Source organism: Ranitomeya variabilis, chromosome 4 (assembly GCF_051348905.1).
Source record: "Ranitomeya variabilis isolate aRanVar5 chromosome 4, aRanVar5.hap1, whole genome shotgun sequence".
Lineage (NCBI taxonomy): Eukaryota > Metazoa > Chordata > Amphibia > Anura > Dendrobatidae > Ranitomeya > Ranitomeya variabilis.
In genome coordinates this window covers 177,400,816-177,427,996 of record NC_135235.1, presented here as the reverse complement: position 1 = coordinate 177,427,996, position 27,181 = coordinate 177,400,816, and the positions used below count along the sequence as shown (strand labels likewise).

The 27,181-nt window shown below is 43.7% G+C and overlaps 1 protein-coding gene across 26 annotated transcripts in view; it reads right to left on the bottom strand.

Annotated features, from left to right (window-relative positions):
* Positions 1-27,181, bottom strand: part of KCNMA1 (potassium calcium-activated channel subfamily M alpha 1) — a 1,075,276-nt gene that overhangs the window by 792,788 nt on the left and 255,307 nt on the right. For all 26 annotated transcript variants that reach the window (XM_077259420.1, XM_077259433.1, XM_077259414.1 and 23 more), the window contains exon 2: positions 3,567-3,737. In XM_077259420.1, the coding sequence (XP_077115535.1) occupies positions 3,567-3,737 (171 nt within the window). The remainder of the gene's footprint in view (positions 1-3,566; positions 3,738-27,181) is intronic.

Below are 27,181 nucleotides of genomic sequence, written 5' to 3'. Positions count from 1 at the left end.
AAGCCGGGAGGCTGGACGCGCTCATTTTAAAATGGGCGCGTGTCCAGCCTCCCGTGACGTCACGGCTTGTGATTGGTTGCGCCGCGGTCAACCAATCACAAGCCGGGAGGCTGGACGCGCTCATTTTAAAATGGGCGCGTGTCCAGCCTCCCGTGACGTCACGGCTTGTGATTGGTCAGGGCGGCCATATTGCCGGGACGCGGACCAATCACAGCAAGCCGTGACGTAATTTCGTCACGGCTTGCTGTGATTGGTCCGCGTCCCGGCAACATGGCCGACCTGACCAATCACAAGCCGGGAAATCACGTAACCAAGTAATAGCGCGAATTTTAAACAAACAACGCTGCCGGTTCCCTCGCTGAAGTCCCGGCTGCGTCGGAGAGGTGAGTATAGCGATATTTTTTATTTTAATTCTCTCTTTTACACATTTTAACATTAATGTTGTTGCGATACCCGATACCCGATACCACAAGAGTATCGGAATCCCGGTATCGGAATTCCGATACAGCAAGTATCGGCCGATACCCGATACTTGCAGCATCGGAATGCTCAACACTATTACTGAGATAATGACTTCTGAGTTTTCATTGTCTGTAAGCCATAATCAGCAACATTAACAGAAATAAACACTTGAAATAGATTACTTTGTTTGTAATGACTCTATTTAATATGAGTTTCACTTTCTGTATTGACGAAGTGAAATAAATTAACTTTTTGATGATATTCTAATTTTATGAAAAGCAGTTGTATATCTTAAATCTAAAAAATCTCTTTGGTGCAGTATATACATACAAGTCATTGATGATAATGTACTGTAAGAAGATGCTTAACTTATAGATATGGGCGGACCCCTGGATGTTTGGGGTTGGTAGGTTCGGCTGTACACTTAAAAAAACATTCGGGTTCGGATACCAGAACAGTACCCAGACCCCATTCACTTGAATGGAGGGCCCGAACATTCAGTGTTTGCCATACTATCATGCAAACAATGCTTCTGATGGCATAACGTTTACCTACGGTCACTGGCTGGGACTACTGCTCCCATCAGCCTACTGCCACTAATAGGAGCGAGAGCAGGAGCGTCTGATGGGAGTATTCATCGGCTTAGTAATGGAGAGTCGTCTATAAGACACCTATCGATTACTAATCCCATAGTTATATTGTAAATAAACACACAGCAAGAATAAAGTCCTTTAATTGAAAGCATGACACAGCAGTTTAGAGGCCCGGCTGAGAACGCAACCTCAATGACTGGTGGTAACCTCAATAATGTCAGTGCTAGTCACTGATGCAGCTCATTCATCGGAGGTTCTCAGCCTAGACGGTCGCATCTTGGCACTGTCCAGGTTGAAAACTGTTTATCCACAGACAAGGATTTCGGCTTGGGACGGGATGATGAACAGGTGAGGGATATGGTTGTTTTTTATTTTTGTTTTATTATAGGAGACATGGGATTCAGTAGAATGGCCGATGACATGAGAATGATTTAATTTAGAATCATTAAAGGAGTCTGTGTCATTATTTCAATGAAAGGACTTTATTCTTGGTCTGTGTGTTTATTTACAATATAACTATAAGATTAGTTATGGATATGTGTCTTATAGACGCCTCTCTGTTACGAAGCCATGGGCTTGATGTCACCAAACAATAAAAAGGTGACATCAACCCGACAAATATGAACCCAACTTGCCACCGCTACAGGGCAAGTGGGAAGAGCTGGGCAAAGTGCCAGAATTGGCGCATCTAGTAGATGCACCTTTTCTGGAAGGCTGCTGGCTGCTGTTTTTCGGCTGGGGGGCCCAATATCAATGGCCCATTACCAGCCTGAGAATACCAGCCCCCAATTGTCTGCTTTATCAAGGCTGGTTGTCAAAAATGGGGGGAACCCCATGTCTTTTTTTTTATTATTTATTTAAATAATTTAAAAAACAGAATGGGGATGCCTCTATTCTTTATAACCAGCCTTGCTAACGCTGACAGCTGAGTGTTGCAGCCCCCAGCGGTCTGTTTTGCCTTGCTGGTTATCAGAAATACAGGGGAACCCACGCCTTTTTTTATTATTTATTTAGAGTGCAGGTGTTGGCTGAGGAATGTTCCCCATCAGTCGTTCCTCCTCTCGCTGTTATTAGCAGCAGGAGGCGTAGGCTAATGAGAGTAGTCCCATAAGCCCAAGCCAATGACCGGAGGTAAACCTTATACAAAACACATTTGTTCAGAGCGGCCTATCACGTTCCCTAATCAAATTCATTTTATGTTTGTGTGTGTAGCCCATTCACTACTTCCATCTATCCCCCTCCCCCTGAAGATGGCTGGGCCATCATTGTAAATACATCATTGTAAATACACACCTGTACTTTGTGTCTCCCCCACCTCATTGTAGATTGTAAGCTCTCACGAGCCGGGGTCGTCTTATTTTGCTTTAATTATTGTATTGTTAACAATGTTACTTATGACTGTTGTGTTTGAAACTGTAAAGCGCTGCGGAATATGTTGGCGCTATACAAATAAAGATTATTATTACTATATATACCTACGATCACAGCTGCGAGTTCACGCTGGCTGGCGAAGTCCATTTTCAGTGTCTGTGCCTGAACAGGAGGTGTTCGGTATGGACGATGAACTTTACTATGTGGGTTCGCCCATCTCTATTCATGTAGAATAAAATACTTTCTTTATAGGACCTGACAGCTTATGTGACAAGTGAGACAAGTTTCCCAGGCAATAAATGTGAGAAGAACTACTGGTATTTAAAAGTGCTTATGCACATAACTATTTTTATTATTAATTTATATTATTTTACAGGCATGGGAAATTTGTGTTATGTAATAAATGCCATAGTAACTCATGGATAATTCTTTGAAGTCAGTCTCTTCCTTTATGTTTAGAGTGATGTTTTGTGTATTGAATCCAAATCCTAAAAAGCATGAACTATGACTGATATGTATTGATGGCCAGAATGGATTTTACAGAACATGACTGCTGCAGTAGATACTACAACTAATGTAAAGAATTCATCATTTGGTTGCATGCATGCTTAAAAGTCATTTTCTATTTGTCTGGCTGATTGCCAATGTTTTTAGACAGGCCGATTATCGGGAACAAGTATTCTGATAATCATCTAGCCTAGATGCACCCTAAGAAACATTATACAGTGACTTTAAATTGTTTTTCCGAGTTCAAATCTAGTGTAAGATTATTACTCTAGATTTGATGTAATATGGAAAAAACTGAGGAAAATAAAAACCAATGGATTGAAAATAAGTAAAAAGTCATGTAAAGTGGAAAACTACAGCACAATCTCAATGACACTCTGCACAGAAAAACTGTTTCCTTTATGACTTCTTGCTGCCTAGGTAAACTTTTCATATGAGAGACACATTCATTGTGTTTAATTTATGTTGGAACAAGTCTGCCCTCTGAGGCTCCGGCTCATAGTGGTTAGATTGACAGAAGTTGCAAAGTCCTACCATCAAAAAATCTTTGTTTTAAACGTTTGAAAATTTGCTATATTAAAACATTTTAAAGGCAACATTTTAAGAAATATTAGCAGGGCCAAGTACACTTACCAACACACGACCTGTTAACGTCTGAGCCGAAATCATCACACCCGCCCAGTCTTTTACAGATGTCATCCAGCCCACCTCCGCAACAGCAGCAACCTCTTCTTTTTCATCTGTTGGCTTGTAGTCTCCATCAGTTCCCTGGGTACTGACTGTATTTGCAACTTTTTGTACCTCCTGAAAGAAATGGTATCTTTTAATTGTGAGGCAGAAAAATGAAAAACAGTGTACAGAACATTACCAATATCCATCAAGAAAATACTACGAGAGAGAAAACATTTAAGACATGAAAAACATAACTCCACAAACAGTTCCGTTACATGGGCACAAATGGCACCACACATTGATTATAATTGGGCTCATATACAGCAAAAGCTTAAGGCCAGACTCACATATCCATGTTTTGTGGTTTGACAGCATCATAGTAATATATGATGTTGTCAAGTTGCAGTCAGGAGACCCTTGGCTGGTCCAAGCATCATGGTCTGTACTTGGACTGTGATACAAGGATGTGTTAATCTGGCCTAAGCAGGTGAAACCTGCTCTCTTGGTTAAAGTATGGGCTTAATTTACACACCTCCTCTGCTACAGTGTCCTCATATCCTGTCAATGTGCTTCTTATAAAAGCCCACACAGGATTTAATTGCCGCAGTTAGCAGATAAAATCCACAACAGATTAAAGATTTTGGCATTTGAGCCAAATTATTAATTCTGCAATCTAAAGTAAAATCAATAATGCATACGCAGGAAATTCCACAAGTGATACAGAACTGCTCCACATTTGAGTCAAAAATCTCTGTATTAAAATTACTATTCATATCCATTTATACACAAAATCTAGGATAAAAAACAATGAGCAAATACCTTGCAATAAGTAAATAAATAGTAATTGTACATGTAAATAACACAGGGTGCTTGAATTACAGTATTTTGATCAAAAAAGCTATCCTCCAGCAATATGGTGTACCCAATCAGCTTGATTCCTAACTCTCTAGTATTTTGCCTCCCTATGCGCCAGCATTCATCAGCATACACGGGGGGCAGAGCAGGACTCAGGCTTGACTGTTTTGCTCCTACTTGTGGTAAGCTATATAGACATGATCCACAGCCAAAAAGGGGATCCATACCCCTGTATTTACGAAGTATGTATGTACAAAATTTAAAAACTAAAGCAAAACCAAAGAAAAATGTAGCCTTGTGACAGCTACCAGATGAACATCTCCATCATTAATATTCACACTTATCGTGTCAAAATATGAAAGATTAGATCAATGCAAAGAGTAAAAAAGAGTCCGATGGCAGAAACTTTGAAATTCAACATGCCTGATTCTGTTTGTAGGCTGTTATCACCTAGCCAAAATCAGCTGGTTTAGGGCCAGTTTTAGGCAAAGTGGGGCCCCACCAGGTACGTGTTGATATAGAAGGGTTAATGGTTTGCCTTTAATGGCTGGAATTTGTTAGAATTTGTTCTTATGATGCAGTAGTCTTGTAGTCTCCGATTCAAGGATTTCATACTTATGTATGTTCTCAATAGTAAGCCACAACATGTTCTGGGTACATGGAAAATAAAGGTCAGCATGACCCGGGGTAATGGGGGGGGGGGGCTACTCAAATTACATTGAGTTGCATTTATTGTAAATGGTATAAAATACTGCCTCTTGCTCCATTAGGCTACGTTCACATTTGCGTTGTGCGCCGCAGCGTCGGCGCCGCAACGCACAACGCAAACAAAAACGCAGCAAAACGCATGCACAACGCTGCGTTTTGCGCCACATGCGTCCTTTTTTTCATTGATTTTGGACGCAGCAAAAATGCAACTTGCTGCGTCCTCTGCGCCCGGACGCGGGCGCCGCAGTGACGCATGCGGCGCAAAACGCAAGTGCGACGCATGTCCATGCACCCCCATGTTAAATATAGGGGCGCATGACGCATGCGGCGACGCTGCGGCGCCCGACGCTGCGGCGCCGACCGCAAATGTGAACGTAGCCTTAGATGAGATAAAGTGATTTTGCTCACAATTCGTGTGCAGTTTTCTTTTTTCTCCAAGCGCGCTTGTCAATTAAGGGCGTAACCTCTTGATTTGGCCTCACTGGTGATCTGGCATATCTAACATTGGGTCAGAACACAAACAGCTATGACAGTTTTGGCGCCCGAACACGGGACCGTGGTAACCAGCCTATTCAGAATCCGTATGTGGGTGCTTCCTGGGAGATTGGACATGCAAAACCCAGCTGCAGCAAGGTGAGAAATGTTATTCTTACACTTTGTTTTGCACTTGCAATCCCTCCAGATCACCCCATATCTCTGGGTAAAGGCTGCAAACATGGTTCAAGGAATTGACATCAACAGTGAGTTTTGTGTTTGTCTGTTTATGTACGTATGAGAGTTGAATAATAGAGTAATAAGATGATAATTGTCATCTGTATTATCTGTCAATATACTATCTGGTTGTGTACTGTATAGTACAGAGCTGGGATAGACTCTGTGCAGTGTTGTTATTTTGGTCATTTTGGATTGGCAGTACACCATGTGAGGCTGCATTTTGTATAGGGCTGTGGTTTCTGTTGTTTGGCCTTGGTGCTCTCACAGTGTCAGTGGACACTGCTGTAGTTACATAAGTTGTGTTAATTCCAAAGTGCAAAATAGGCAGGCTGATCGAATCCTTGTATGTATGTCTATGAGAACCTCTGAATGAGATGAGAGGTGAGTAATTGAGTAAAAGGGATAGAAATAAGTCCCTGATTGTTAAGGTTTTCCATTAGGTGTGGTCCTCTGTATGTGACAGAGGACATTATTCAACTCACTTTGAGCTGAATCAGGCGGAGTGATTGAGATAAGGGATTTTGAATCTCATTTTGTAAAAATCAACTGAAAAGTGAAAGAGAAAAGAAAAAAAATTCCTGAATAAGCACATATGAATGAATCATCACATAAGTATCATTACTTATCCTATTGTTGCTGAGAGTCCAGGATGGATGAGTTGTGGATATTTTTAATTTACATTTAATTTACATGTGAGATTCAGTGAAACCCATGTTATATATGGTTTGACATTGGACAGGTTTCTGTATGTCGTTTGGCCGGACGCGGTCAGGATCAGATTATTCAAATTGTGCAGTGATCTGCCGTATAGCAAAACAGTTTTAGATTCCCAGAGGATGAAGGTTTTGAAGAAATGAATTAAGTCTGAGAACTGCTGCATTCTGTTTTTGTGTGAAAGACACTGTGAGTTCTTATCTCTGCTGAATACCTGATGGGAGGGGTATGGAGCTGATGCAATTGCTTGTGAGTTTCTCCTTTCTGTCTGGATGGATGCTATAAGTTCTTATTTCCGCTGAGTTCCTGATGGGAGGGGGTATGGAGCTGCGCTCAACGTTCTCTGTATTTCTGTCTTTCATGTGGTACGCGCTGGGAGATCTGTGTTTTTTTAAGCAACAGTACTGTATTGAAGTAGAAAGAAATATTGTAAGTTGCAAGTTGAAAGTAAAATATGGTGCCTATTTTTAAAAGGAAACTTGTAAGTGATTGTTTGGCCATCAGTGTGATTTAAAGATTGACAAAAGATTCACTTGCTTCAAGTTGAGTGATTGATATATAGCCAATTGAGGATCAACAAAGGAGGTAGCCAACTGCACTGCTGATCTAGTAGGTCAGAGGCCTAACACATCTGGGCTTTCTTACTTTAGTCAGCTGGTTTTGTTGTGGGTTAGAGGCAAAGAGCATTCCCACGTTCCATGGAGCTGGGCTAGTAGGTTAGATGCCTAACACATCTGGGCCTTCCTATTCTAGTCAGCTGATCTAACGGGTGAGAGGCAAAGAGCCTTCTCGTTACATCCTGTAGGTCTACCGGGTGAGAGGCAAGGAGCCTTCCTGCTACACCTTGACAGGCTCCCTCTGACTTGCTACGTGTGGCCCGTAGACATGGTCCAGACACACTAAAAGGGCATTTGTAGAATAAGGCTGGAGTCACACACAATGTATAAAAAATCTGTCCGATTTTGTCTGCTGAGAATCGCACAAATGTTCTCCGTATGGTGATCCGTATCTCATCCGTGTGCAATGCCAGGATGCTTTTTTTTCTCATCCATGTGTTGACATTTATCTCACACACTTGCAAAATGAGCAAATAATGGCTGAGCCATTCCTGTCACCTGCCCAATACCTGAGAATTTCTCGCAAGTCACAAGCATGGTCTATGTGCTGTGCGTTTTTTTCTCGCCCCCATAGACTTGCATTGGCGTTTCTCAGCTGAGATACGCAGGCAATCGCAACATGCTGCGATTTCACTCGCAAGCGTAATACGGACGAGAAAAAAACGCATGATAGGAGCTGCCCCATAGATTAACATTGGTCAGAGTTCTATGCGATTTTGTATCACAAAGCACTCATCCGTATTACAGACTAGTGTGACCCCGGCCTAAAGGTGAGCTGGAGAATAAATAGTTGAAGCCATAGGCAACTTGTTTTGCGTGCAGTCAGGGCCCCCAATGGGATCCAGAACAGCTATGCAGATTGTAAAAGACAGAGAAAGAAAGGAAGCATTGAAAGATGTGTGACCAAAATTGAAAAAGGCAAACATGCGAGAGTGTGGATGTTTGGATGTACAAAAAATGGCACAGACAAGGGAGAAAAATATCAAGTGAATAAATGGTGTCTGAGAAAGTGCAGCAGTCCAGAAGTAAGGTGTATCATGAATGTTTTGATGCACAAAAGTGTGACTATGACCGACACATTACTGCTACCATCACACCTCTGTATAACCAGAGACCGAGACAGCACAGATGGACTTGTAAACATTGTGGTCAGACAAACCCAGACTGGAGAAACACTTGTATGACCTGTGCTGCAACCCAGCCTAAGTGAATTGCACTAAATCCTGTCCAGACAAGATCACATGTAGTGACATAAGAAGCTGACACAGTAGTGTGATTAGTGGGTGATGGAGACACTGACTTTTTGGGAGTAAGCTGACAGTAATCCTGAGAGGGAGGAAGTTGTAGAACAGTATGTCACCCCACTGATCATAAGGTTACCTCCACCACCGACAACTAACCACATCAGGACAAGAGGGGTTAGTAGGGTAAGACAGATACAGGAGTATTATCCCTGGAGCTCCTCTGACTGGCTAGCTAAGCTAAAACAGTTGCCTGACCTTGAGAACCAACCTTTCCCATTTTACAGACAAATAAAGACAATACAACGGACGTATAAGTGCACCTGGGCAGACTAGAAGGTTGGTTAGTGTGCAAAGGCAGGTGATGTACTAGAACGCATAATTAAGACTTTTACAAATGTGACAAAAGGACGCTAAGTAGACTAATTTTAATTGACACTCGGGCAGCCGGGACTGTGGTACACAAAGACATGATAATGCCAGACATGACTACTACGAAATAGCCAAAAGGTGCTTACAAAACTTATTGTTAGTGACAATACTCCTAGGCTTTTTAAAGGGGTTTTCCCACAAACAAAAGTTCATTTTAAAAATTGACTGTGTCTGACCGTGTTCCGAACATACCACAGCTCCTGGGCAGGGAAAGAAGCAAAAGACAATACTGACATTACAGCAGGAGATCACAGAGGATACATTTTCTGAGGTAAAATATTTTTTAAAAACAGTAAAATATTTTAGCTGACAAAATGAATCATCCACTGTGATCCCCTGCTGTAATGTCAGTATTGTGTTTTGCTTCCTCCCCTGCCCAGGAGATGTGGTATGCCCTGTAAACGGTCAGACACACTCACCCCTGTGTCTGACCATGTACAGAACATACCACAGCTCCTGGGCAGGGGAGGAAGCAAAAGACAATACTGACATTACAGCAGGAGATCGCAGAGGATACATTTTGTGAGGTAAAATATTTTTTTAAAACAGTCAGTGAAATATTTTACCTCACAAAATGAATCCACTGTGATCCCCTTCTGTAATGTCAGTATCAGCTTTTGCTTCCTCCCCTGCCCAGGAGATGAGGCATGCTCCGTACACGGTCAGACACAGTCAATTTTATAAATTAACTTTCGTTCATGGAAAACCAAACCTCTTTAATGTGACTGGCCTCCTCTGCCTGTAGACACTTCGTGCATCTGCCGCTGGGATCAGCCGAATGATTCACTGTACCTGCGCGTAATTCGCTCAGGTGCAGTAAATATGACCGCAACCATCTTTGTACAGACAGATAGCGGCGGTCACATTAAAACTGCGCATACACTCCTCCTGTACAAAGATGGCAGCAGTCAGTGAATCATTCAGGTGATCCCGGCGGTGGCATGTTCGCGACAGTGTTCCGCTGGTGGTACCACGCAAAGGCTGTGTGAGAGTGTGAATGTGAGTGTGTGTGTGTGTGTGTGTGTGTGTGGTGCGTATGGCATATAGAGTTTGTGGTGCGATGGTGTTCCGCTTGTGGTCCGGTGCAATAGGTTGGTACCAGCAGCAGTTTCCTTATTCAGACACCCATCACTTGGGTGTCCTAATATGGCCGTCGGTGAACTTTCTCCGCTTGGAATTCTGGGATACGGTGACATCTGGACAGAACAGGAAATTAAAACATTATGAGGCAATTATATAAATAGATGTTATATGTGTTGCAATAAGTAAGTTAAATATATAATTCTAATAAAAATATATACGCAGTTTCTTAGCACAGAATAGTAACATGTTACTGATGATAGTATTCAACTATGCAAAGTTTTACATAGCAATGTGTGAAAACTATAGGTACATACTGTATACTTTGCATCCTCCTGACATTACTCAGTAGCTGTCAAGACACAGTTTAAGTATAAGGTTGTCAATATGTGTCGCTGGTCTCAAGACAGCAAAGGAGGCAGAGCAGAGGTGAGCAGAGCAGAGGTGAGCAGTGCAACCCCCCGCCCCCCCCCCCGACCTCTGTCAACACAATAAAACTATAAATAATGGGATGTGTTTGATTATCTCTGGGATCCATGGGGTAAGGTTTCTCCTTGCAGAGAGTGACATGTTAAAGGGAACCTGTCACCCCCAAAATCGCTGGTGAGGTAAGCTCACCGGCATCAGGGGCTTATCTACAGCATTCTGTAATGCTGTAGATAAGCCGCCGATGTTACCTGAAAGAGGAGAAAAAGACGTTAGATTATACTCACCCAGGGGAGGTCCCGCTGCGGTCCGGTCGGATGGGTGTCTCCGGTTCGCTCCGGCGCCTCCCATCTTCATTCCATGACGTCCTCTTCGGGTCTTTACGCCGCTGCTCTGGCGCAGGCGTACTTTGTCTGCCCTGTTGAGGGCAGAGCAAAGTACTGCAGTGCGCAGGCGCAGGGCCTCTCTGACCTTTCCGGCGCCTGCGCCCTGCAGTACTTTGCTCTGCCCTCAACAGGGCAGACAAAGTACGCCTGCGCCGGAGCCGCGGCGTAAAGACCCGAAGAGGACGTCATGGAACGAAGATGGGAGGCGCCAGAGCGGACCGGAGACACCCATCCGACCGGACCGCAGCGGGACCGCCCCTGGGTGAGTATAATCTAACGTCTTTTTCTCCTCTTTCAGGTAACATCGGCAGCTTATCTACAGCATTCCAGAATGCTGTAGATAAGCCCCTGATGCCGGTGAGCTTACCTCACCAGCGATTTTGGGGGTGACAGGTTCCCTTTAATAAAAAATATTAATAAAGGGTTAAAAAAAACACACGTTAGGAAAAAAGTATGCGCCTTTTCTGGGGTGTCTGGAGGCCGATGTTTTTTAACGTCACAATGGATGAAATTTGATAACTTTACTAGGCAGAGCTACTTTGTACAGATTTGGCTCAGTTGTATTTGGACCCCCTGATGTTAGCTGATTAGTGGTTGTTGGATACCCCTCCCTCAAAAGGAGATACACATTCCAATGCAGGTTCAATAAATATCAGGGAAGCTCTCACTTGGTTCCTCCAAAAGGAAGGGACCGCCATGGGTCCGCCCGTCGCTTGTACCCTGGCTAGTCTATATTTGGCAGTGTTGGAAAACAGATATATTTATGCCAATAACAATCCCTTTTTAAAACATATAAAATTATATATCAGATTTGTGGATGACATGTTTATGGTCTGGGATGGTGATCAAACAACATTTCAATCATTTGTTGAGTATTTAGGGCAAGTTAACACGATGAATATGAGTTTCATGTCAGTATTTGGGGGGGTTAAATTCAGAATTTTTGGATGTCAGAGTATGGATTAGTAATGGACTTATACAAACGGAGGTGTTTCGAAAATCTTCGGCCACAAACTCATTTGTACATTATTGCAGTGCACATCCACAATATACAAATAATTCCCTCCCCTACAGCCAATTTTTAAGGGTTAAGAGGGTTAACAGCAGTCAGGAAGGCTATCAGAGACAATCCCAAGAACTTTATAAAAGGTTCAGAGCAAGAGGTTATCCTCGCTCTGTTTTGGATAATGCCCTGGTGAGGGTTGAGGAATCTGTCAGTAAAGTGCAAGGGGTCACAGCGGGGAGAAAAGAAACTACCCATTAAAAGTTCACCTTTAGCTTTAAATTTGGGCCAATGGATACTTTAATAAGATCGGCCATTAGGAAAAGCTTGCATATATTGGAAAAGGACCCTGATTTATTGGAACCCGTGAGTAGGGGTCCCTTGTTTGCTTGCCATCAGGGAACAAATTTAAAAGACGTTCTGGTGCGTAACAGGGTAGATACCAATCATGATAACTGGCTACAAGCGGGGATCCCACAAGGTAACTTCAAATGTGGCCAGTGCAATTTCTGTATATATCACATAACTGATAAGGTAATCAAAATTGGCCCTATTCAACAGAGGGTCCGGGACTTCATATCTTGTAGAACTACACATGTAGTACACGCATTGTTTTGTCCATGCGGTTTTTACTATATTGGGAAAACCATCCGTCCCCTTTTTGTCAGGTTCAGGGAACATTTCAAGTCAATCAGTACTGGAAAGGGAGTCCCCAAACTCATTAAGGCTACGTTCACATTTGCGGTCAGCGCCGCAGCGTCGGGCGCCGCAGCGGCGCCGCATGCGTCATGCGCCCCTATATTTAACATGGGGGCGCATGGACATGCGTTGTGCTGCGTTTTGCGCCGCATGGCCGCAAGCGTTGGACGCAAGAAACGCTTCAAGTTGCATTTTTTTTGCGTCCAACTTTCGGCCAAAAAGGACGCATGCGGCGCAAAACGCAGCGTTTTAGCGTGCGTTTTGCCGCGTTTTTGTTTGCGTTGTGCGCTGCGGCGCCGACGCTGCGGCGCACAACGCAAATGTGAACGTAGCCTAATCACATGCGAGCACACCACGAGGGTAATACGTCACTCTTACAGTTCGCTGAATTAGAAAGAGTAATCCTGCCAGAGCAAGGAGGAGATCACAACAGAATTCTGTTGAGAAGGGAAGGCAGGTGGATCTTACGAGTAAATGCTACAGGCCCTATGGGGTTAAACAAAAGAACCGATATGTCAGTATTTTTGTGATGTTAACTTGTTAGTTTAGTGCAGTACCTGCTAATCTTTTGTTTGTGTACAATTTTCATTTTATGTTTTTATGAATATTTTTATTTGAATAGTAGGAATTTTATTATGTAGATGACGCTGTAAGGTTGGCGGTATCCTCAGGGCGGATATGGCTTAAGAGGTCCTCCCTTCTTCAGACCCGTAGAAGCGCGGCAGCGCGAAACGGCCATCGTCTCTTGGAACCATTGTTCTCCCGATATGGTCCTGCTATTGACTTAATGTCATAATAAAGACAGGAAAATATGCGGATGGTGAGTGCTCTTCTTCTCAACAGTTGATACATATGCTTGAACTTACCTTTATTTGAATGAGCACCCGGAATCCGCTGTGGCATTATAACACTATATTAGCTGTGAAGTGGTATGTGCCGGTGATTCATTGAGCTGATTGTGTCGACACTTTTTTCCTTTTTTCTTTTTTGCTCACACATTCCAATGCAGGTTCAATAAATATCAGGGAAGCTCTCAGTAAAGACTAAATAGCATGGCGATAAGGACAATTTAGTCAGGTCAATAATCGAGGAGCAAGCCTTCATAGGAACCCTTGATCCAGAGTATCGGTCCATCTAAACAGGCTGTCAATCAGTTAATGAACAAGTGTTTTGAGTCTGGTGAAAGGATATTTAAAGGGACACTGTCACCTCAAATTGGCGTGATATTTAAATGAATTTTTACCTGTCCGATGGGCGGCGTTTCATCTTCATTTCTCCACTCCGTCCGTCCCTGTTGTCCGCAATATGTTAGTGAATTAGAGTACTTGTGCTCCATAGTTGGCGCGTGTGCAATTCAATATCGGGCGCGCATGCGCAGTATGCTTTGCCCAACTACGGGCAAAGCCGAAAAGCATTACTGCGCATGTGCCCGCGCACTATGTCCAGCAACATAGCGAAATACTTCCGGGATATAGTGCGTGGGCGCATGCTCAGTAATGCTTTTCTGCTTTGCCCGCAGTTGGGCAAAGCATACTGCACACGTGCGCCCGATATTGCATTGCACACGCGCCAACTATGGAGCACAAGTACTCTAATTCACTAACATATTGCGGACAACAGGGACGGACGGGGTGGAGAAATGAAGAAGAAATGCCGCCCATCGGACGGGAAAAAGTCATTTAAATATCCCAATTTGAGGTGACAGAGTCCCTTTAAGCAGGTTGTGTGAACAGGTGATGTGCACAGACTGGCCACACTGAATGATCATCAGTCAGTGTATCGAGCCATTAGGAGCATAAATAGAATAACTTAAAACAAGGCCAGGGAACATTATGTACATTTTCTAATACAGTCACAACATGCATCATTCCATGACCTTCAGGTTATACATCTAAATTTGGTGCATGTCAGAAATCTGGCACACAATATAGAATAACAGTAGAGATGCACAAAGCAGCCCTAGAATAATTGAGGTGCACATGCAATCTGGCCAAACCACCCTGACATGCGGTTTTATAGGAGACCTGCTTTTTATTCACACTGACTGCTAACGTTATGGTTCAGCAGGTGATACATTTATCTGCTAAAACATATGGACATTAACAGTTCGGAAACTGCACTGTTTTTTTGTAAAATCAGCCACATTTTAGTTAATACGTGAGCCTTATCACAATTTGGCAATTTTTTAACCACCTTAAGGGCGCTAGTATTTTAGGCCTTCAGGGTTTGCCTCCAGCAGCCATTTGATCAATATGTAAAGGCAGCTTTGCAGGAAACATGCCAAAAAGACTAAAAAGAGGCTGATATTTTAAAGGGGTTTTAAAGGGGTTGTCTGGTCCAAAAAGATAAGTCTACAGTCACGCTGCGTGACTGCAGACTTACGAATCCCCCCAACATACGCACTGTGGGCATTCACCGGTTTCAAATTCAGTACCAGAGGGTATATATGAGTTACTTATACTTCCAAGGCAGTGGGCACGCCTCGCTTATATACACCTGTATGGATCGAGGCCACGTCCACTGGCCGGCCGAGTCACTAGACGGGGCGCGGCCTCGCTCCATGCAAGTGTATGGAGCAATGTCGAGTTCACTACCTGGGAGTATATATCACTCATACATACCCGCCGGTCCCAGGTCTGAAACCGACAAATTCCTGTAGCACACAGAGTGACTGCAGACTTATTAACCACTTTAATTATACACTAGTTGGCCTGTGAGAAATTTTTGCACATTGGTTGTCAGGGGCACTGGCAATTACAGGAAAATTAAACTGGTCAAATGTAAATGTATTTAATGAGATGATGAAAACAGAGAGGTATGTGTGTCACTGACATATATAGCTAGATAGATAGATATACAGATAGATAGATAGATAGATAGATAGATAGATAGATAGATAGATAGATAGATAGATAGATAGATAGATAGATAGATGTTTTCACGAAGATTTGAGCCCATGGATCCATTATGTGTCCATTTTACAAGCTGGCAAGAAAATCTCGTCATACAGATGTCATACAGAAGCTTACATGCGAGAAAATCACATCCTCGCACTGCACATGGATGACATACGGATCACTGTTCAGGGAACATTTCTGCGATTGTCATCTGTGTAAAACTGACCGATTTTTTTATACGTTGTGTGTGACTCCAGCCTAAAGGAAATCCTCCAACATTAAACATAATGGTATTTTACTTACGAATCAGAAGGAGTCTGATTTTCAGGACCTTGCAAAAGAACAGGGACAGCAGCATTTTTCTCCTCCACAGCAGCACTCCCATCTATCTGCATTGTAGGAGTGCCCTATGTATGTGACCGGAGCAGCTCCCTATACAGCACTGCCACTCTGACAGTAAAAATAATGAAGGAGTATTGACCCCATAACTGAGCGTATTTACACCAATGTATAATAATTGGGAATATCCCTTTAAAAAAAAGTAATATCTGCAGATTATTTTATTTTTTTTTCCCTACGGTTGGATTTTTTTTTTAACCCCTTCATGACCCAGCCTATTTTGGCCTTAATGACCTTGCCGTTTTTTGAAATTCTGACCAGTGTCCCTTTATGAGGTAATAACTCAGGAACGCTTCAACGGATCCTAGCGATTCTGAGATTGTTTTTTCGTGACATATTGGGCTTCATGTTAGTGGTAAATTTAGGTCGATAATTTCTGAGTTTATTTGTGAAAAAAACGGAAATTTGGCGAAAATTTTGAAAATTTCGCAATTTTCACATTTTGAATTTTTATTCTGTTAAACCAGAGAGTTATGTGACACAAAATAGTTAATAAATAACATTTCCCACATGTCTACTTTACATCAGCACAATTTTGGAAACAAATTTTTTTTTTGCTAGGAAGTTATAAGGGTTAAAATTTGACCAGTGATTTCTCATTTTTACAACAAAATTTACAAAACCATTTTTTTTAGGGACCACCTCACATTTGAAGTCAGTTTGAGGGTTCTATATGGCTGAAAATACCCAAAAGTGACACCATTCTAAAAACTGCACCCCTCAAGGTGCTCAAAACCACATTCAAGAAGTTTATTAACCCTTCAGGTGTTTCACAGCAGCAGAAGCAACATGGAAGGAAAAAATGAACATTTAACTTTTTAGTCACAAAAATGATCTTTTAGCGAATTTTTTTTTATTTTCCCAAGGGTAAAAGGAGAAACTGGACCACGAACATTGTTGTCCAATTTGTCCTGAGTATGCTGATACCTCATATGTGGGGGTAAACCACTGTTTGGGCGCACGGCAGGGCTCGGAAGGGAAGGAGCGCCATTTGACTTTTTCAATGAAATATTGGCTCCAATCTTTAGCGGACACCATGTCGCGTTTGGAGAGCCCCCGTGTGCCTAAACATTGGAGCTCCCCCACAAGTGACCCCATTTTGGAAACTAGACCCCCCAAGGAACTTATCTATAAGCATAGTGAGCACTTTAAACCCTCAGGTGCTTCACAAATTGATCCGTAAAAATGAAAAAGTACTTTTTTTTCACACAAAATTTTTTTAGCCTCAATTTTTTCATTTTCACATGGGCAACAGGATAAAATGGATCCTAAAATTTGTTGCACAATTTCTCCTGAGTACACCGATACCTTACATGTGGGGGTAAACCACTGTTTGGGCACATGGTAAGGCTCGGAAGGGACGGAGCGCCATTTGACTTTTTGAATGAAAAATTATCTCCATCGCTAGCGGACACCATGTCACGTTTGGAGAGCCCCTGTGTGCCTAAACATTGGAGCTCCCCCACAAGTGACCCCATTTTGGAAACTAGACCCCCCAAGGAACTTATCTAGAAGCATAGTGAGCACTTTAAACCCTCAGGTGCTTCACAAATTGATCCGTAAAAATGAAAAAGTACTTTTTTTTCACACAAAATTTCTTTTAGCCTCAATTTTTTCATTTTCACATGGGCAACAGGATAAAATGGATCCTAAAATTTGTTGGTCAATTTCTCCTGAGTACGCCGATACCTCATATGTGGGGGTAAACCACTGTTTGGGTGCACGGCAAGGCTCAGAATGGGAGGCGTGCCATTTGACTTTTTGAATGGAAAGTTAGCTCCAATCGTTAGCGGACACCATGTCGCGTTTGGAGAGCCCCTGTGTGCCTAAACATTGGAGCTCCCCTACAAGTGAGCCCATTTTGGAAACTAGACCCCCCAAGGAACTTATCTAGAAGCATAGTGAGCACTTATAACCCCCAGGTGCTTCACAGAAGTTTATAACGCAGAGCCGTGAAAATAAAAAATAATTTTTCTTTCCTCAAAAATGATTTTTTAGCCCACAATTTTCTATTTTCCCAAGGGTAACAGGAGAAATTGGACCCCAAAAGTTGTTGTCCAGTTTGTCCTGAGTACGATGATACCCCATATGTGGGGGTACACCACTGTTTGGGCGCACGGCAGGGCTCGGAAGGGAAGGCACGCCATTTGGCTTTTTGAATGGAAAATTAGCTCCAATCATTAGCAGACACCATGTCGCGTTTGGAGAGCCCCTGTGTGCCTAAACATTGGAGCTCCCACACAAGTGACCCCATTTTTGAAACTAGACCTCCCAAGGAACTTATCTAGATGTGTGTTGAGCACTTTGAACCCCCAAGTGCTTCACAGAAGTTTATAACGCAGAGCCATGAAAATAAAAAATAATTTTTCTTTTCTCAAAAATTATTTTTTAGCCCACAATTTTCTATTTTCCCAAGGGTAACAGGAGAAATTGGACCCCAAAAGTTGTTGTCCAGTTTCTCCTGAGTACGCTGATACCCCATATGTGGGGGTAAACCACTGTTTTGGCACACGTCGGGGTTAGGAAGGGAAGTAGTGATGTTTTGAAATGCAGACTTTGATGGAATGCTCTGCGGGTGTCAGGTTGCGTTTGCAGAGCCCCTGATGTGCCTAAACAGTAGGAACTCCCCACAAGTGACTCCATTTTGGAAACTAGACCCCCAAGGGAACTTATCTAGATGTGTGGTGAGCACTTTGAACCCCCAAGTGCTTCACAGAAGTTTATAACGCAGAGCCGTGAAAATAATAAATGTGTTTCCTTTCCTCAAAAATATTTTTTTAGCCCAGAATTTTTTATTTTTGCAAGGGTAACAGGAGAAATTTGACCCCAAAAGTTGTTATCCAGTTTCTCCTGAGTACGCTGATACCCCATATGTGGGGGTAAACCACTGTTTGGGCACATGCCGGGGCTCGGAAGGGAAGTAGTGACGTTTTGGAATGCAGACTTTGATGGAATGGTCTGCGGGCATCATGTTACATTTGCAGAGCCCCTGATATGCCTAAACAGTAGAAACCCCCCATAAGTGACCCCATTTTGGAAACTAGACCCCCCAAGGAACTTATCTAGATGTGTGGTGAGCACGTTCAACCCCCAAGTGCTTCACAGACGTTTACAACGCAGAGCCGTGAAAATAAAAAATCATTTTTCTTTCCTCAAAAAAGATGTTTTAGCAAGCAATTTTTTATTTTCACAAGGGTAACAGGAGAAATTGGACCCCAATATTTGTTGCCCAGTTTGTTGTGAGTACGCTGATACCACATATGTGGGGGTAAACCACTGTTTGGGCACACGTCAGGGCTCGGAAGGGAAGTAGTGACATTTGAAATGCAGACTTTGATGGAATGGTCTGCGGGCGTCACATTGCATTTGCAGAGCCCCTGATGGTCCTAAACAGTAGAAACACCCCACAAGTGACCCCATTTTGGAAACTAGACCCCCCAAGGAACTTATCTAGATGTGTGGTGAGCACGTTCAACCCCCAAGTGCTTCACAGAAGTTTAAAACGCAGAGCCGTGAAAATAAAAAATAATTGTTCTTTCCTCAAAAATTATGTTTTAGCAAGTTTTTTATTTTTGCAAGGGTAACAGGAGAAATTGGACCCCAACAGTTGTTGCCCAGTTTGTCCTGAGTATGCTGGTACCCCATATGTGGGGGTAAACCACTGTTTGGGCGCACGTCGGGGCTTGGAAGGGAGGGAGCACCATTTGACTTTTTGAACGCAAGATTGGCTGGAATCAATGGTGGCGCCATGTTGCGTTTGGAGACCCCTGATGTGCCTAAACAGTGGAAACCCCTCAATTCTAACTTCAACACTAACCCCAACACACCCCTAATCCTAATCCCAACTGTAGCCATAACCCTAATCACAACCCTAACCCCAACACACCCCTAACCACAACCCTAACCCCAACACACCCGTAACCCTAATTCCAACCCTAACCCTAATCCTAACCCTAATCCCAACCCTAACCCTAATCCCAACCCTAACCACAACTGTAACGCCAACACACCCCTAACCCTATCCGTAACCCTAACCACAAGCCTAATCTTAACCCTATTTCCAACCCTAGCCCTAATTCCGACCCTAACTCTTATTCCAACCCTAACCCTAAGGCTATGTGCCCACGTTGCGGATTCGTGTGAGATTTTTCCACACGATTTTTGAAAAATCTGCAGGTAAAAGGCACTGCGTTTTACCTGCGGATTTACAGCGGATTTCCAGTGTTTTTTGTGTGGATTTCACCTGCGGATTCCTATTGAGGAACAGGTGTAAAATGCTGCGGAATCCGCACAAAGAATTGACATGCTGCGGAAAATACAACGCAGCGTTTCTGCACGGAATTTTCCGCACCATGGGCACAGCGGATTTGGTTTTCCATAGGTGTACATGGTACTGTAAACCTGATGGAAAACTGCTACGAATTCGCAGCGGCCAATCCGCTGCGGATCCGCGGCCAATCCGCTGCGGATCCGCGGCCAATCTGCTGCGGATCCGCGGCCAATCCGCTGCAGATCCGCGGCCAATCCGCTGCGGATACGCAGCCAAATCCGCACTGTGTGCACATGCCATAACCCTAACCCTAACCCTACCCTTAACCCTAACCCTACCCCTAACCCTAACCCTAGTTCTAACCCTAACCCTAGTTCTAACCCTAACCCTAGTGGAAAAAGAAAAAAAAAATATTTTCTTTATTTTATTATTGTCCCTACCTATGGGGGTGATAAAGGGGGGGGGTTAATTTATTATTTTTTTACTTTGATCAAAATGTACTTTTAACGAATCTGCCGACTGGCAGATTCGGCGGGCGCACTGAGCATGCGCCCGCCATTTTGGAAGATGGCGGCGCCCAGCAAGGAGGCGGACGGACACCGGGAGCCTCGGTGAGTATAAGGGGGGGGAGATCGGGGCACGGGGGGGCGTCGGAGCACAGGGGGGTGGCATAGCAGCACGGGGGGAGCGGGAAGGAGCACGGGGCAGCGGAGCACAGGACCGAGGGGAGCGGAGCACAGATCGGTCGCTTGGGGGGGCGATCGGTGGGGTGGGGGGGTCACATTAGTGTTTCCAGCCATGGCCGATGATATTGCAGCATCGGCCATGGCTGGATTGTAATATTTCACCAGTTTTTCAGGTGAAATATTACAAATCGCTCTGATTGGCAGTTTCACTTTCAACAGCCAATCAGAGCGATCGTAGCCACGGGGGGGTGAAGCCACCCCCCCTGGGCTGAAGCACCATTCCTCCTGTCTCTGCAGATCGGGTGAAATCGGAGTTAACCCCTTCACCCGATCTGCAGGGACGCGATCATTCCATGACGCCACATAGGCGTCATGGGTCGGATTGGCACGGGTTTTCATGACGCCTACGTGGCGTCAAAGGTCGGGAAGGGGTTAATCTTTGCAAGGTTGTTTCCACCAATCTATCCCATTGGGAAACAATGTACAGTTTGAGTTATGTCAACGCTATAGTTATTTACTTGGAACCAGAGGTGACTCCAGGTCACCAATAAGTTGCAACCTTAGAAGGAAAATAGACTTTTTAATGACTGTCCAATAATACGGAAAATTTGATGGTTCAGAACCTGTCCGGTCCCTTTTAGGCTGCATTAATTTATATCTTCAGTTTTAAAGCTGAAGTCTTAAACAGGTAAAGTTTTACTTTTATTCTACTTCCCTATATGTAGCAAATATTTTACATGTACCTGCCTGAAATCGGCTGGGCAAGGAGTTCGGCAAGCTGGAAAGTCCCCAAGGCAAATGTTAGGATTTGTTTCAGCTTTGTGATAGTATGCTTTGGGGTAGTGTGGTGCCACCAGCAGGTCATTTTTTCTTACTGCAGGTTTATGAAAATTAATGTTTAAAGTGTATTTTGTGATCACATTGTGGATGTGTGGTTTGTTTGGCTATTTTCTTGCTGAAGGGGCAAGTTTTCCTTTCAAATGGTGTATCATTTGTGTGTGTGGGTGCAGTATGAACGGAGATACAAAGTAATCACCGAAAAATAGTGTTTTGAAATAATATAGAAGGATTCTGCATGTGTTGTAACTAGTGATGAGCGAATATACTCGTTACTCGAGATTTCTCAAGCATGCTGGGGGGTCCTCCGAGTATTTTTTAGTGCTCGGAGATTTAGTTTTTCTTGCCGCAGCTGAATGATTTACATCTGTTAGCCAGCATAAGTACATGTGGGGGTTGCCTGGCTTATGCTTATGCTGGCTAACAGATGTAAATCATTCAGCTGCGGCAAGAAAAACTAAATCTCCGAGCACTAAAAAATACTGGAAGGACCCCAGAGCATGCTCGAGAAATCTCGAGTAACGAGTATATTCGCTCAGCACTAGTTGTAACATTTTATTGTGAGTAGAAGTGTTTAAACCTCTTCTATGCTTATATTATGTTGCAGGTTTATTGTCCCATTATGCAATGTACAGTACAGATCAAAAGTTTGGACACACCTTCTCATTTAAAGATTTTTCTGTATTTTCATGACTATGAAAATTGTACATTCACACTGAAGGCATTAAAACTATGAATTAACACATGTGGAATTATATACTTAACAAAAAAGTGTGAAACAACTGAAATTATGTCTTATATTCTAGGTTTTTCAAAGTAGCCACCTTTTGCTTTGATGACTGCTTTGCACACTCTTGGCATTCTCTTGATGAGCTTCAAGAGGTAGTCACCGGGAATGGTCTTCCAACAATCTTGAAGGAGTTCCCAGAGATTCTTAGCACTTGTTCGCCCTTTTACCTTCACTCTGCGGTCCAGCTCACCCCAAACCATCTCGATTGGATTCAGGTCTGGTGACTGTGGAGGCCAGGTCATCTGGCGTAGCACCCCATCACTATCCTTCTTGGTCAAATAGCCCTTACACAGCCTGGAGGTGTGTTTGGGGTCATTATCCTGTTGAAAAATAAATGATGGTCCAACTAAACGCAATCCGGATAGCATATACTGACTCCTGCGGTACCCCACTGCTAACCGCGACCCAGTCCGAGTGTGCTCCATTAATAACCACCCTTTGGTTCCTATCCCTGAGCCAGCTCTTAACCCACTTACACATATTTTCCCCTATCCCCATTATCCTCATTTTATGTATCAACCTTTTGTGTGGCACCGTATCAAAAGCTTTCATAAGCTATCAGGAACACTCAAAATTGTCCGAGGGACAAAACCTTTGTAACACAGTGTAATTAGAAAGAGTGACGATAAATAACAAATCCTCTATGACTAATGATAATACAGACAAAACAGCCATTCCCAGTGCATGAAATAAATGAGAATGAAAGTGTTGTGATAGGCTCTGCCAAAAGCAGGATGTTAGATATCATAGAGAGAGAAATACATTTATTGATAAAATGAATTTATACTGATAAAAGCAACGCATTTCGAAATCTGATTTCTTTCTCGGGCTTGATAAAAAGGATATGCGGAACAGCTTTAAAGGGGTGTCATCATGCACTATCCCACCCCCTGAAATGAGCGTCACTGATGATGCTTCATTTCAGGGAGGGGGCAGTGACCACAGCCTCTGAGTCCTGATGGCGCTTCGTTTGAGTATACCAATATGCACTGGGATTCTCAAATGAAGCGTCATCAAAAAGGAAGTGAAACCAATAGAAAAGTAGTTAGTGTAGTTAGGGAAGGATAGGGAATTCTTATTGCATGTATATTAGAAAATAGTTTAGATTATGTCACTAAATAAATATGGATTTAGGATGAAAATAACTTTGGACTTCAGACCACCCCTTTAAATGATCCTGTGACAAGAAGATGTAAATGTATTTTTCCTCTATATAATATATCTCATCCTGTTTGTGACAGTGCACACCACAACACTGTTTCACCTCATTGCCTTCATTTCATACTTATGAGCCCCTTGTCCGGTTGAGCGGGGGGAGCAGCAGTCTACATGTTGGATTATCATCGTTCACCAGAGTTGTGCCTGCAAATGCAAAAGTTCCCCAAGTGAGCTACCAGAATCGTTTTTTTTTTTCTTCTTCATTTTTTTATCATCATCAAGATTTCACTATTGGAGTGCCAATGTTTTGTTTTTGAATCCCCAGTGCATGGCCACAGTGTACCCCATCAGTCTAATGCTACCATACCACAACTTTTTCTTTGGTATATGTGTAAGGAGATGTGACAATAATCATGAAAATTCCCAGCGCTGTGCGTCATTGGAGTGAGGAGACTGCCACCTACCGTCCAAACGGGACCATGAGAAACCAACCAGAAGAGGACGAGTTTCGGAAGGTGGGCAAGTTTAAATGAAGCACCTAGTCAGGTGAAATTGATATTAACGTTCCTGAATATGAAAGGTCTGAACAAGAAACCAGAGGCAGGTTTGGTGCCAAGAGAGAGAGCAGTCCTGACGTGCACTGGGGAAGATTCTGTAGCCAAAGTGACAGGCTGCAGTAAGAAGTGTGTGCCAGAGGGCTGCAAGACGCTTAGAAACAGGACCCAAACAGCACCAAACCAGGCCCTGAGTACAGACTACACCGCGCAAGGTGCGAGGACCAGATTCGTATTGTATCTCTATTGTATAATCCACTTCTGTTTGATCCGTTTCACATTGTTTAACTGTTGCCAAAAACTACCGCAATTTCCCGCCATACCAGGGACAATAAATAGTTAATTGGCTGTTCCCACCTTGTGTCTATCTGCGTGTTGTATCGGGTCACCTGCTTTACATATGAAAACAATGCAAACTACTGTAAATGACTGAAAAACCTAAAGCATAGAAATAGTATATAGCACATGTGATAAAAGCAGTGATATAATTAACCCATGGATTGTTTTGAGACTATAATCATACAGTCAGAGGTATTTGAGACAATGACAACACAGAAACTTAAGGATTCATCTGTAGGGCTGAAATCTCTTCAGGGTCAAGAAGCACATAAGAAGCAGCCTAAGGTCTCGCTCCCACGTGCGATTATATCAGACAAATGCAATCCGATTAAAAATCGAATTGCATTTCGTACCAACTTAATCCTATACTTCTGCTCTCAATGGTGTTTTTTTTTCTTGCTCTGATCAGTTCTCAATTGGACAGAAAAAAAAACGATCCCGTCATGCGAGAGGATCGGAGCACAGAGCACTGACACTCAGCTCTCGGTCGCAGCAGAGCAGGAGCTGAGGGTCATTAGCATATCCCATCCAATGCTATACGAGAGTGTGACTCCAGCCTAACTGGCCATGTGTAAGTAACTTCTGCGTAGCTGACAGATTCTCGGAGCAGTAAGTGGCAATCCTTGTATATGGCTCTTTGGAAGGAGATTAAAGGGAACCTACCACCCCGTTTTTTAAAAATTAGATAAAAATAGTGTGAAATAGGGGCAGAGCTGGGCTTTACATTAGGGCCTTTTCGGTGCCTTTACACCCCCGTTAGGCTGTCCAAATACCTTTGTGAAGTGGCCGTTTTCTGCTGTCACTCAAGTGGGTCAGGTCGGATGGGCGTGGTCACAGCGCTGTTTGTCCCCCAGGATCCTGCTCATCTTTACGTTGGTGGCGTAGTGGTGTGCGCATGTCCAAAGAAGATCCACTGCCCAGGAGATGAATAACGGCGCGGTCTTCGCTATTCAGCCGTTTACCGGTGGGCGCGGCCATCTTTCCTGTGGCCGCGCCTGCGCAGATGGAGCGCTCTGCTGCCCGGGACTTCAGGAAAATGGCCGCGGGATTCCGCGCGTGCGCAGATGGAGATCGCGGCGGCCATTTTCCTGAAGTCCCGGGCAGCAGAGCGCTCCATCTGCGCAGGTGCGGCCACAGGAAAGATGGCCGCGCCCACCGGTAAACGGCTGAATAGCGAAGACCGCGCCGTTATTCATCTCCTGGGCAGTGGATCTTCTTTGGACATGCGCACACCACTACGCCACCAACGTAATGATGAGCAGGATCCTGGGGGACAAACAGCGCTGTGACCACGCCCATCCGACCTGACCCACTTGAGTGACAGCAGAAAACGGCCACTTCACAAAGGTATTTGGACAGCCTAACGGGGGTGTAAAGGCACCGAAAAGGCCCTAATGTAAAGCCCAGCTCTGCCCCTATTTCACACTATTTTTATCTAATTTTTAAAAAACGGGGTGGTAGGTTCCCTTTAAGCTATCACCAGGATTGCATGGGACTTGGGGTGAATCATGTTATGGGGGATCTGAAGCTGGCTGTGTTACAAGGATGTATGGCTGGTCTAGTTATTGGGCTTTATAAAAGTTCCTGTAACTAACTCAGTAACTTGTCATAGAGCTCTGTAACTAAATCACTTCAATTAAATCTGTCATTGGATTCATAATGACAGAACGAAAGGCCGCATGAATCAGACCCTGGCTGCACAATTGCATCAAGACTTGTTTTACTCTGCGGCAAAGCTTGAAGAGCTGTCTGGGACTATAGGGGGATTCTGACTTGTCCGAGGCCGGCTTCTCCCCGCCCCACATCAGCTGACTGCCAGGTCTCTCCTCTCCCTATATATACACATATGGTGAGATGTGCTAATCTAGTGGAGCGAGGAGGGGATAAGACGGCCAGCGTCAGACTGGTCAAGTCACTCCCTCTGGTTTCCGAATGGCTCTTCAAACTGTATTTATTTGAAACACTGCAGATAATAATACACCTGGATCTGATTCATGCTTCCCGTGATTCAGGCTGTATAAACCTGATGGCAGGTTCCTTTTAAGGGTCCCAGTAACCTGCTGTAATATAAAGGCTTAGTGGCTGTCACAACGAGTTTATGAAATCACAAACTGGCTGAAAAAAGAGTTAAACCAGTGTACATCTGGCCAAGCAGGGCCGGACTGGCGATCTGGCAATTCTGGCAAATGCCAGAAGGGCCTGTCTGGTCATGGGCCCCCTTGTCAGCTACGTTGTTAACAGAATCCATGTCCTCAAGACACTCATACTGTTAAGAGTTGTGATGGAGCACAAAGTGGCTGACTCCGTCACTTACCCCAGCAGGCCACCAGTATCATTAGAAATATTGGTCTTGTAGTAAATCTTACTTTCCTATATCCAAGGTAATATTAGTAATATATCCCCATCTGGTGCTTGGGGATGGGGACACCATGGGCCTGTATTATTTCAAATGCCAGGGCTGAATTTCAGCCCCAGTCCGTGCCTGTGGCCAAGTGTCTATGAGAGGCCTTCTGATTCAATTTGCATATGCTGCGGGTACAACATTAATGGCAATTGTTTGGGTGGTACAGACATGGAAATTGAAAGAATTATAATAATGTTAATATCCATAATATGGTGCTAATGTTTGTCCTTGTGGAATAGGTTACTGCAGGCAACTTATCCGATTCACGTCAAGTAAAATGGGGGAAGTCACTTCTAGGTGTAAAGCAAGTAATGGTGGCAGTCAGGAATCATATGTCTGCCATCTCAGCACCAAGTGCAGAACAGGT